The sequence below is a fragment of the Mesoplodon bidens genome (assembly GCF_964165515.1).
Source record: "Mesoplodon bidens genome assembly, chromosome: 6".
Taxonomy (NCBI): Eukaryota; Metazoa; Chordata; class Mammalia; order Artiodactyla; family Ziphiidae; genus Mesoplodon; species Mesoplodon bidens.
The window spans coordinates 113721797-113734488 of NC_138162.1; the positions used below are offsets into that span (position 1 = coordinate 113721797).

The 12692-nt window shown below is 51.4% G+C and overlaps 1 protein-coding gene across 5 annotated transcripts in view; it reads right to left on the minus strand.

The window, feature by feature from the left end:
* The window catches only part of GALNT7 (polypeptide N-acetylgalactosaminyltransferase 7), a 116964-nt gene that overhangs the window by 46763 nt on the left and 57509 nt on the right, over positions 1-12692 (minus strand). For all 5 annotated transcript variants that reach the window (XM_081236329.1, XM_081236327.1, XM_081236328.1 and 2 more), the window contains exon 2: positions 10324-10784. In XM_081236329.1, the coding sequence (XP_081092455.1) occupies positions 10324-10760 (437 nt within the window). In that variant the 5' untranslated portion in view covers positions 10761-10784. The remainder of the gene's footprint in view (positions 1-10323; positions 10785-12692) is intronic.

Consider the following 12692-nt stretch of genomic DNA (forward strand, 5'->3'; position numbering starts at 1 on the left):
TATTTGACGGTTCAACCAAGCTGTGCCTGCCGTCCCCACGATGTTCTAAGTCCCAACTCTGTTCTTTCCACTGTGTTACACACCCTCCACCCCTGCTCGGCACCTCTGGCCAACGTTACCTTGACTGGCCCCTTAGAGCAGTGGGGATTATTAACCAGGGGGGATTCTGCCCTACAGGGCCATGTGGCACTGTCTGGAGACATTCTGGGCTGTCACAGTTAAAGACAGGCAGGGGCGGTGTGTGCCACAGGCATTGGTTGGGTGGGCACAGTCCAGAGATGAGGCTGAACATCCTACAAGGCACAGGACAGTCCGCCTGACAGAGACTGTCAGTAGTGCCGAGACGGAGAAAACCCGGCTTAGAAGCAGGAAAGGATTCTTCAGTAATGACATATAAAGCCTTTGCCTTTGACCTTTTTCTAACTTTCTGTTCTCCTCTTTCAAACGGTTAATGTGATGTATATACTGTAACACCCACCTCCACCCCCGACCCTGCCGCCCGGCCCACTGGCTTAGCGTCACTAACAAGGCGATGGGGTGTGGAAGCCCGAACTGGGATCCCGCCGCCCCAACCTTCTAGTTAATGTGACCTTCAGGTTATCTGCTGCTGAGCCTCAGTGCCATCCTCTAAAATACAGAGAAAAAAAATAACAATGACGCTGCTCAGCACAGTTATGAGGATGGGAGACAGTGTGCCAGAGAACGGAGCACACTGCCAGACCCACAGCAGGTGCTCAACAAGTGGACAAGGACGCTGTTGACCCTCACGGGCACTAACTGAGCAGCCCTGTCTTCACCAGCCGCCGCAACGGAGAAGTACAGAACGGAGAAGCGGCATCGCGGCGACAGCTCATCACCTGGGAGTAAAAGACAGGCTTGGACCTCGGGTAAGGCGACCGAGAAACACCCCCACCGCTTGAACAAGTGTAAATGAGCGCCCCGGGGCTGGAGCCTGGGGTCCTGCGGTCACGGCACCGTCCCAGCCCGCGCTCGGCCCCAGCCGAGGCTGTGCCACGGTGACACAGGCAGCCAGACCCCAACCGAGGTGGCTTCGTCCTCTGCTCAGGACAGACCCTTCGCGGTGTGCCTTGAATAAGAGCGCCCGATGCTACTTCCCCAGTCAGCCGGCGTTCGCACGGCCCGGAAGGACAGCCGGCAGGAAGGAGTTTGTGGGCTTCCCGGAGCCCCGTCCTGCTCCCCGCGCTCCCGGGAGAAGCCCCAGCAGGCCTGCACCGAGCGCATCCGCCGCTGTGGGGGGGGGCGCCTGCCTCGCGAGACGCGACGCAAGCGCGGGGTGGTCCCGTCTTTCGCGGGAGACCCCCCCCACCTCCTGCGTCTGCGGCGACCGTGGCGCCTCCCCAGGGTCTTAGGAACCTGGAGCTCAGGTGCTCAGATCTGTCTCCAGAGCCCTTTTTCCCGGCTCTGGTTTGCTCGCTGGGACTTGCCTTTCTGCACTAGGTGCGGGTGTTTTGCTTCTGATTGGAACGGCAGTGCTCATTCTACAGTGAGTTACTGGGTTATTAAAAAATGAGTCTCCTCGGGCCTCCCTGGTGGCGCAGTGGTTGAGAGTCCGCCTGCCGATGCAGGGGATACGGGTTCGTGCCCCGGTCTGGGAGGATCCCATATGCCGCGGAGCGGCTGGGCCCGTGAGCCATGGCCGCTGGGCCTGCGCGTCCGGAGCCTGTGCTCCGCAACGGGAGAGGCCACAACAGTGAGAGGCCCGCATACCGTAAAAAGAAAAAAAAAAAAAAAAAAAAAAAAAAAAAAATGAGTCTCCTCCACATTGGCTACCTTTGGGACAGTGGACGCTCCCCTGGGATTCCATGAAGAGGAACGCAAAACCGCGGCCATTTCCCAGGGATGAACTAAAAGATATTACTTACTGAATGTGAACTGTTTTTATATCATTTTAACTCATGTAATTAGCTTGTTCCTCTTATAGGTTGCAAGGATGACAAAAGAGCAATGCTATTTGTGATACTAAGTGCATTTTTAACATATTTGGCGTAAAGTGAGCAAAGGTGACGACTTACTGACAAGTGCACCCAGGGGGTCATACAAGTTATTCCTATTGCCCCTCCCCCAGGCCCTGCTTGAGAGGAAACAGTGCTGCCGACCCGCCTCATAGCTCTCCCCAGGGACCTTCCCCGCCCGGAGCGGGAGCTGTCAGACCTGCCCCGCTGCACGGCAGGCCCCCACGACGATGGCTGTTCTCTTGCCCTCTGGACAGCCCCTGCCTGACTGGTCCCACCTCACCTACACCCACTCGCATGGCTGGCCTTCTCTCCTGGAGCCTGATCAGTAAAAATGCCTACGTACTCGCCGCGGGCCCAGCTGGTGGTTGCTGCTACTGTGCTTCCAGAACAAACGGTTGGTTTACGCGTGGCCTAAAAATAGCCAGCTTCAGGTAGATGATGCCTCTTCAGTGTGGGCGGCACCTCGCTGGGTGTTTGGCTTTGGCTCACTGCAATAGGGGCACTTCTGCTGCAGTGCCATACACATTTTTCCCCTGGAAGGCCTTCTGTTTTGTAAAATCATGCAGAAAGAAAGAGAAAGAAAAAAGAAGAAAAAAAGAAAGGAAGGAATGGAGGAAGGAAGAAAGAGGACTTAAAGGAACAACAGGGCTAGGACCAGACCACTGGAAACCCAGGGCACATGGGCACCAGGGCCCTAAGGAAACCAAAGTCAATCAGTTAAAATCGCTACCAACGTGCAGTTTCATCACAGCCCATCCCTTGCATCCGCGCAGCCTTGAAGCCCGGGGGCTCATCTTCCCCTTGTGCAGGTCCTGGGAGATATTCTCTTCTAGCGCAGGGCAGCGATACCAGAACTAAAAGGTGGTCCAGGGCAGCCTTTCTCCTCTATCACGTTCCACTTGGCTTCTCGGGGACCCCTCGGGCCCACGTCGCCCAGCACAGTGCAGCGCCGGGGTCCTGAGGCCCTCACCCCGTTCCGGGCACTAGAGAGAAAGACTTTCTTCTCTGGATCTTCATAAATACACTGTCCTGGTGGTCACTTTAACTGTGGGACACCTTGCCGGCCCACCTCCAAACATCACCACGCGGGAGGAAATGGAGGACCCCCAGGACCACGTCCCTGTTTACCAAACACCCAAGGGCCCTACGCACAGGGGACACAGCGAGGGACCAGGCTGAATCTGACGGTCCGGTGGCCGAAGCACCAGGGGTCGTGCCAGCCTCCGGGTGGAAGGGCCCGTGCCTGACGTCCACCGGGCACTGTGGCAGTTCAGACGCTCCCTGCTGAGCGACTGATGACTTTTCAGCAGAGGACAATGACCAAACACTCTGAAATGACCGTCAGCTCCAAAACTCAGACGCTCTAGTAGGAAAGGGTACCAAAACTCCCCCTTCATCCCCATGTCAGAGCTCTGGATGGGTGGGAAGTTCACCCTGGAGAGAAAGAAAGAGTCAAGGTCTCCCTGACACTGTCACTGGGGTGGGACGTAACGAGGTACCTGCGGTGCCTCCATGCACATAGCCAGCCTCCAGGGACTTACTGTGAACTCCCCGTTGGGGGTGGAGAGCTGTGCGAAAACAAATCAAGCAGCCGGGGTTATACTTTTACCAGGCAAACCCTGTCCTTTTGTAACGTGGTGGGCAGGGTGTGTGGGAAGATGAAGCTATGTTCGTGGGAGGGACCTCAGTAAACACACAGGGTCTCGGCAGTACAGGAACGTCCCCCCTGGGGACGGGAGCCACCCCCGCAGGCTGCTGAGGAGGGGGGTTCGAGGTTGCTGCTATCCTGCTAACGGTGGCCCAGAGCAGCAGATGACCTCCATGTCCAGTTTCTGGAGGCACCCCTCTAAACTGCTGTGCGAACCGGGGTGACCTAAGTTACCCCAATAGCTCCAGTAACTCCCATTTGGCTAAATACGTCTCCTGTGGTCAGCCAGGACCTTGAACAAAAATCAGCTGTGCCCCCATCATTGAGAAAATCCCAAAGTGCAGAGTGTGTGTGTGTGTGTGTGTGTGTGTGTGTGTGTGTGTGTGTGTGTGTGTGTGTGTGTGTGTGTGTGTGTGTGTGTGTGTGTGTGTGTGTGTGTGTGTGTGTGTGTGTTTACGAGAGAGAAGAAAAGAAACTAAGTATCAGAACACGATTTATTTTTAAAGTTCATGTGGAAAACTTCTGAACTCACAAAAAGTGGCTCCCAAGAGTAAAAACTTTCAGGCCAGTTAGAAAGCAATACTTTTTGGATGCAAAAGCAGCAGCCATGTCCACTGTGGGTCACCTGAAACCAACTTCAAATGTGCTTCCTGCAGATTAGCTCTACCGCTGCCAAACTGCCGTCTGAAAAATGAGACGTGCTTTGGGTAATCCAAGAGAGAAAACGAGTGCATGTCAACGGTCGTGACCCGTGTCGTCTGGATGGCGTCGTATAGAACCAGCGCTCACTGTGCTAACAGAAACTAGGACGCGGCACTGAAGTTCATGTGCACATACGTGGTTCACATACACGTGTGTGTACATGATTTACAGACAATTCTAATCATTTGCTTTAACCTCTTACGAGCGGCTCCTTACATTTAGTCAGTGTTCACTGAAACCCATGGGTCACAATGTATAGGAAGTGAAATTAGAAAAGAACCCTATAGCCTATTTTGAAAATAGCAACCATCTGATAAATTATATTACTATATTCTACACAAAGGTATCAAAGAGAACCCTTAACACAGACGGAGAATGAAAAAAGCTCACGACCATAACTACCTTAAATAAAATTAAATATCAGTATTCTGGTATCAGGTAAGAAGAGAATGACCTAGTGTATAAGGCAGGAACGTCAGTGTGTAGTATCTTTAAAAAAAGACCTCAGTTTCTCACAGACAAGCTTAACAAAGTTATTAACAATCGTATTAACATTTGCGTAGCTCTTAGAGTTTTTGAAGCACTTTAACATCTATTATTGCGCTCTGTCAATGCAACGGAGATAGCTTTCTACAAAACAGAAATGCGATAGGAGTGTAGGCAGGAGGAAAGGTTAAACAGTAGAAGCAGATGAATTTGTTCGACAAGTCAAAATAGTTAATTCATTTGTTTGAAACAAAATAGCTTGGATTATATACCCCTGATTGTCTGCCTTCTTGGGCAGAAAAAGGGCAAGAATAATTTCCATATATTTGCATCTGCCGTTAGTTTGCAGTAAAGGAAATAAAATCCTACGCTTTATTAGAAGAAAATCTAACGTAACCACAAACAGCACTTCCCACAAATGGGCTCAGCACGGGGGAGGGGGGACTCGCCCAGGGGCCGAGGTCTAGGGCACAGGTGCTCTGGGCAGAGCAGCTTGTTCTGATCCTCCCCCCTCCTTGGTCAGTGGTGGCCTTCTCCCTGTTTCTGAGCTTCAAAGCCTTGTACTGATGTCTGATCCCTCCTTCCCCTCCATCAGCTGCCAGCGCCTCCTGTTCTAACTCTTGTTCTCCCCCTGAGTCTCCTTCGTCTGGTTCTGGGGCCTTCACTCAGGCTCCTACTGTGATGCTACGGACCCTCTACCAGGTCAGGCCCCCACCCCCCGCCCGCTCCGGACACCCCAGCAGCCTGACACTCCTCAAGTGCTCTCGGTACCCTTTCTGTGGGTCTTCCCTGCACCGCATTCAGTGCAGACTATGAAGCGCGGCACTGGGGGCCTGCAAACGCCACCCTCTGTGTCCTACCAGCTGTGTCTCTATGTCTCTGCGCTCACCGCCCCATCCACGTAAGCCACGGCACCGGATTTCCTCCCGGTCCACGCCTGCCGTCCCGCCCTCTAGACCTGTAACCTCCTCCTGGGAAACCTCCGCATCGACGGGCCCGTCCCTAGTGCTCCCCCCGTAAATCCTTTCCTGACTTCCCTGTAACTCAGCGCGGCCCCCTCTCCTTCCTCAGGCTCTTACGTCACGGTGACCTTTCCCTTCTCCCCAGGGGTAGATGGCGAGCCCCTCGAAGGCAGGGCCTGTACTTTCTTATTGCTGCATCCCTGATGGGCTAGCGCAGTGCCTCGTTTACTGGAGATGCTCCATCTCCGTTGAGCTGTGCAGAAAATCATGTGCGTTTTTTTATATAGAAAACAAGTGTGCAGGCGGGTGAGGTCACTCTTGGCTCAAGCCTTCAGAAAAGAAGGAGGCCTCCAAACACTGCCACTCACCCTCCTAATGAGCCATCAACAGCCAGTAAATGACACAGCCAGGGGATGTGATTCAAAGCTGCAACAGACGTGAGCCTGAGTCACACTGGCAGCTGGGCAGTTCGGTCCTGCTTTTCATCCGAAAAGACGGAGGGAACGGCCACAAGAATGAGCGAGTGAGCCAGGGGCAGATGTTGTAACTGGCCAAACAGCTCAAGGCTGGGTTTCCAAGCGTGGCAGGTGGTCACTATGCGTGACAGAGGCAAGAGAGCAGGCTAATCAGGCCGAGATGCCACAGCTGCGGAGGTTCAAGCCCTGGGCAGTATGTTCTCCATGGGGACCCAGTGTGAGGGAGGGCGTGTGTGTGAGGTGGGCCCGTGGGATGCTTTCACTTTGCTGGTAGAGCAGAAAAGTGCTAATATGCACATCAGATACTACGTGAAACTTAGCAGTGCTTTATTTGCTGTTGACCTTTTTCTTTTGGAGAAAACTCTTAAGATTGACCACATTCTAAATTATGAATAACTCAACTTAGAAATTATTTACGAGTCTACACTGAATTTTACAGGGTTCAAACAGGAAAGAAGCCTATCCCATTTTTTAAAAAGGGTGAGAAAGAATCAAATTTAAAAAATAATCTGGATTCAGTTTTAAAATCTTCTGGGAGTATGTTTGCATATTTTGAGTATAAACAAAAGTTTTCTCGCTAGCATAGAATTTTAGAAAGGGGTTTAGGATCATTTGCTAAGATAGCCTCGGTCCTTTCATCTGACTGGGGACACGATCCTTGCAGGAACATGCGATAATCTTATTTCTAAGCGCTGCTCCAGTTATGCCAGAGAAAAGAACAAAGAAATGATCAGCCTATGGAAAGGCATGGCAGGAGGAAGAAGGAAGATTAGAGGAAAGAAGAAGAGAAGGAGGGCAACGGGCTGCGGGGGAGGCAGTTAGGAAAGACGGCGAAAGGCAGGAGGAAAGACGACTGCAGGAGAGCAAGACCCAGAGAGACGGGAGCTTCAGAGGCGCCTGGCGTGTCTGAAATCATCAAAGGGGACACAGGCTTTGCCATCAAGGGAGACGCGAGGAGATGCAGGATGATGCCGACACGGCAGTGTGGGGGGGTGGAATCCACATCTTCCAAAAAGCCATAGAGGACCTCAAAGCTGCACAGTTACAGAAACATTCAAGGTTAGACAAACTGTGACCTGAAGAGAGTGCCACAGCAGTTAAAAAAGAAACAGCCACTAATACTTAAGTTTCTGACCCCCAGGTGTGTGGTACGACTTTCAGTCTATTATGTCCTTTAATCCCAATGCCAATCCAGGGGGCAGGCATTGGTAGACCCACGTGATGGATCAGGTAACTGACAGGGAGGGGAAGGCGCTGGTCTGAGACCTCGCGTCTGGTAATGGAGCCGAGGTCTGACCCCAGCAGACTCCTCCATTCACTCCTTCATTCACGCTTTCAACAGATGTTCACCACTGGGTACGGCCAAGCTCCTGGGTGGCACTTACTGGAAGGAGCTGGTGAAGAAAACAGACAAATTCCTCGCTCTCGGGACCTTATCATCTAGTAAGAAAGACAGTCAATAAACAGCTAAATTAACCAATGTCTAATTGTAAAATTTGAGAGATACTAGGAATGAAACGGCTAGAGAGGAGTAATGGAAAATAAAGCAGGCCAGGGAGTCTGACGGAGCCTGAGGGTTGGGAAGGGGCCACAGAGGAAAGAAAAAGCCCACAGAGGTGAGGGAGCCGGGGGCGGGGGACGTGCAAACGCCCCGGGAGAAGGCGCGTGGCCAGAGCGAGGTGGGCAGGCCCAGACCGTTTTATTCTAGGTGCTCTGGGAAGGCAACGAATGATGTTACCCGGGCTAGGTGTGAACAGGCAGGAGGCGCTGGCGGGGCTCTAGGAGAGACGACAGTGGCGTGGCCGTGGCTGGTGACAGGGGAGGTGGAAGGGTGGACTGGAGACGGAGCGTGGGGGCAGGAAGAAGAGGCCTGGGGGACAGAAAGGATATGAGGGGCGCAGAAGGGGGAGCCGCCGAGGACCACGCTAGTCCTGAGCGCTGCTCTGCCGTGTGTGCACGTATGCCTTTGATTTTCTTGGCATGTTTCTTTCTTCCTTGTTAAAAATTATAGTTAGTTGATTTACAATGTTTCAGGTGTACAGCAAAGTGATTCACTCACATATGTACATATAGATGTACATATGAATATATCTATTCTTTTTCAGATTCTCTTCCATTATAGGCTATTTCAAGATACTGAGTATAGTTCCCTGTGCTATACGGTAGGTCCTTGCTGGTTTTCTATTGATATTTTACATCTTAGCACATTTCTTACACCGAAGAGTGAGCTAGATTTTAAACTGATTTTAAAACTGGTGTTTTACATGCGTATCTTTTATAAGTGATTCGTGTGCTAAAATCTCCGTTTCCACACTGAGCTCCCCCTGGGATGGCCACCCTGCCCTGGTCCACGCTGTCCAGGAAGGGGTGGGGCAGAGGAAGGAGAAGGCCTTCCTAACCGGGCCACCTGGGGTCGGACCACAGCTCTGCCATCCTGCTGGGCAGCTCCAGGGAAGTCACAGCGCTAAGCCTCAGACGTCACATCCACACGTGGCAACTCTCCCACAGTTTGCTTGTGAGAATCAAATAAGATCACTTGCAGGAAGCCCTGGCCTGTAGCAGAAGGTCAGTGTTAGACTCTCCCCCTCCCTTCCTTCCCCATCACGGTGAGGAGAAGGCCATCGAGAGGTCCTCCGAGAACCCCCCTGTGACAGACGCATGGTCTGAGCCTGTCTCGGGTAACCGGGATGCACTCCAGGGAGGTCCGCAGATCCCGTTTGGGGTCCTGAAGCGTCCATGCACGGCAATTCTCGCTCTGTGACAACAATCTCAGCCCCTGCCCAGGGCAGCCAGATAAAATACAGGATGCACAGTGAAATTTGGATTTCAGAGAAACCACAGGTATTTTTAATGTATAAGTATATTCCAAACATTATTTGGGACATACTTATACTAAACATTTTCTATTGTTTAACTGAAAGTAAATTTGACTGAGCAACTGCTATTTTTTTTTCTTTCTAAATATGGCAAATCTGCAACCAGGCAAATCTCTACACTGATCAGGAATAACTGCCCCCACACTCTCCCTTCACAGTCCCCCGAGATGCTCCAATGCTTCTCTGTACTAGAGGTTATGTCCCTCACCACCCTGGTTCTCTACTGCTTCTCTTTCTTTCTTCTCTGCATATTTCAGGCACCCCCCTCTCACTCCTATCAAATCAATATAGGAAGGGCCAAAGTCTCTGGAGCAGCCCTCTGGTAGGTCCAGAATTTGACTGCAGGGTCATAAAGGATGCTGCTGTGGGGACCGTGTGTGTGCGTGCGCCTGCTGTGTTCACTTCTTAAAACGAGGGCTGCGTTAACCACGCATCACAGGGAATACGTCTGGGAAGTTTTCTAGTAGCAGTGAATTAAACTTGCATCCACACAATGGAAGCTGCTTAGACCCTCTGAGTAGAATCAGTTACTGAATAAACTGAAAGAGAAAAAGCTTTGAGTTCATTCAATAATCACCATTATCAAAAGTCAAGAGTTGGAAACCCTTTGTTTTATATCACACTACGCGAAAAGCACTTGAACGTGAGGGCTACGGTTTCATCCGTCTGAAGGCGCCTTTTATACAGTACATACTCGGGAGCTTCCGTTCCCAGTTTTAGTGCTGAGGGTAAAAACGGAAGAAGGCAAACAACCAGTTAGTTCCAGAAGCATCGCGAGCAGCATTCCTGTTTACCGTCCCACAGCAAGACAAGGAGCTTGGTCCAGGAGGAAAAACAACACACCAAGAGAGAAAGCTCTGTTATTCAAACATCGTCAGGTGAACTTAAAGCACTTCATATCAATAGTTACTTCACAGCCTGGTACAAGCTCGTTTTCTCTCTGTGGACTGGGAACAGAAAGTTCAGACCGGTGCTCGTCCGGGGACAACACTTTGAGCAGCACTGGCAGAGGAGACCCCAGAATTTTATAAGCCACACATGGGGAGATCGCCCTCTTCTGGCCACTTCGTGGACCAAAGACCCTCTTATTCCCTTGCAGTGAAGGCACAAATACGTTCTGCACTCTAACCATCTAAGTAAGTCTAGGTATCCATGGAAACGCGCGCCCAGGTCAGAAAGGGGAGGGGTTGTGCTTACTCTTCTTGTCGTAAGTCACTGACGCTGCGGTCCAGGGAGATCATGTCACTCGCCACCATGTTAAATCCAAACTCTTTAATGCTGGCTTGAACTGCATGTTTGAATTCTGGTCCCAAAACCAACGGCTTGGCTTTCTCTCCAGGGCCACCAACCACTCCGTGAGGCTCGGGCTCTTTGGGTTCAAAGTTACCGAGGACCCCTGGGCGGAGCACAGGATCACGGTACGTGAAAGTCTGAGGCTTAAATGTGAGATACTGCCTCTGCATTATGTCTTTCTGGTTATCTCCTCCAGCATGGCGCTCTTGTTCATGTTTGGCCTTGTTTTTTCTTCTAATAGACTCTAAGTCCACTTCTACTCCTTCAACATGAGGCCAGGGCACCACGGGTTTGAATCTGTCATCCCCAGGAGCTAGTCCATTGCCCCCTCGGTCAGGCATGGGGTTATTAACAGCTCTGTCTTCCTACACAAAAGGGAGGGGGATATACAGTGAGTACATGAAGGCAACCACAACAGAGTTTATGACACCAATGTTCATGTTTTCAAAATAGCTGAGGCAACAATCAAATGGTTTGAAATATGAAACGGAAGCAGGCCATGAGTCAGGGCCCCCATTAGAAGGTACCTTTCCCAGGGGGAACCAAGAAGAGACTACTTCCTTGCCTAACCTTTCCCAAACAAAGGGTTGGATGCATTTTTTTTACTTCTCCCCTTATAAACATGACTCTCTATCAAAGACCCCTTAATAAAGCATATTGTTGTTTTCTTTCTTTTTCCCTAATTTTTTGGCTGCACCATGCAGCATGTGGGATCTTAGTTCCCCCACCAGGGATCAAACCCATGGCCCTTGCAGTGGAACCACGGAGTCTTAACCGCTGGACCACCAGAGAAGTCCCAAAGCACACTGTCACAGGCCAGAGCAATGAGGTTCTAGGACCTGTGAGTAAAGCAGGCACTTAACGGGTCCTGCTGTACAGTGTGGTTTTCCCAGTTGTCTGGTGTACGAGGAATATGATGTTTTGTCGGTCACACAGCCACATGGTGGCAGTGGTGTAAGGCATCACCCACCCCGAGGCTGGCTTCGTGCTCCAAATGCCAGAGGAGCAGGGCTGGGATATGCACTCAACAGCCCCCATTAGGTATTTCCTGCTCAGTGAACGTTTAGCTGAGTTCCAAACTATAAAAAAAAAAAAAGCTCTAGTGACTGTAACCAAGTCAGCTGGGGCTTTTAAACCACACCCAGTACCTAAGTGGGCCACGTTCCAGAGGCGTCCCAAGGAAGCACAGACTCTGTGTGTACAGGTATTCTGGGAGGGGTGTCTCCCTTTCCTCACCCCCTGCACAGATCTTCCCGTCAGAAGTCCTGAGTGCAGGGTGTCCCTGGTGGCGCAGTGGTTAAGAATCCTCCTGCCCATGCAGGGGACACGGGTTCGAGCCCTGGCCCGGGAAGATCCCACATGCCGGGGAGCAACGAAGCCTGTGCGCCACAACTACTCAGCCCGCGTGCCACGACTACTGAGCCTGCGCTCCAGAGCCCGCGAGCCACAACTACTGAAGCCCGTGTGCCGCAACTACTGAGCCCACGGGCCACAACTACTGAGCCTGCACTCCAGAGCCTGCGAGCCACAACTACTGAAGCCCGTGCGCCTAGAGCCTGTGCTCCGCGACAACAGAAGCCACCGCGATGAGAAGCCTTCGCACCGCAACGAAGAGTAGCCCCCGCTCGCTGAAACTAGAGAAAGCCCACGCACAGCAACAAAGATCCAACGCAGCCAAAAATAAACAAACAAACAAACAAACATTAAAAAAAAAGAAATCCTGAGTGCTTTTGTTTCTGGGGTGTCACATGTGAAGTTTTTCCTGAATCCATGCACAGAGCCTCATTTCTCAACATCAGCATCACCTCCGTGGCTTAAGTATACTGATGTCCACGTCCCACCCCTCAGACACTGTGATTTAATTGGTTGGGGCATCAGAATTTTAAAAGCTCCCCAGGTGATTTCAATATGCATCAGGCTTGAGCTCCTCTGGCTTAAAGGGAGCACCTCCAGCTATAACCAGCGGAGGACGCTAGAGAGTGTGTGCAGCTGGGCTGGGGCGAGGTGAAGAGGTCAGAACCAGAACCGCAGACGGCCGGCTGGTCTGCCACCCCCCTCACGCCAAGATCCCCCGGTTCCTTAAGAGATTCGTGAAAGAATTAGTACCCTCCCACTGACATGTTTCTACAGTGTTAGAGCTGTCTTGAAAAATGAAGTTAAAAACTTTAAAGAGTACAGAAGTAAGGCTCCAGGTGTGATGCTGATGTGCAGGTTGCTGTCTACCAGTAGTTTATCTAGAGACAAAGGTCTCTTTGGAAAGTCAGCTAATTCAA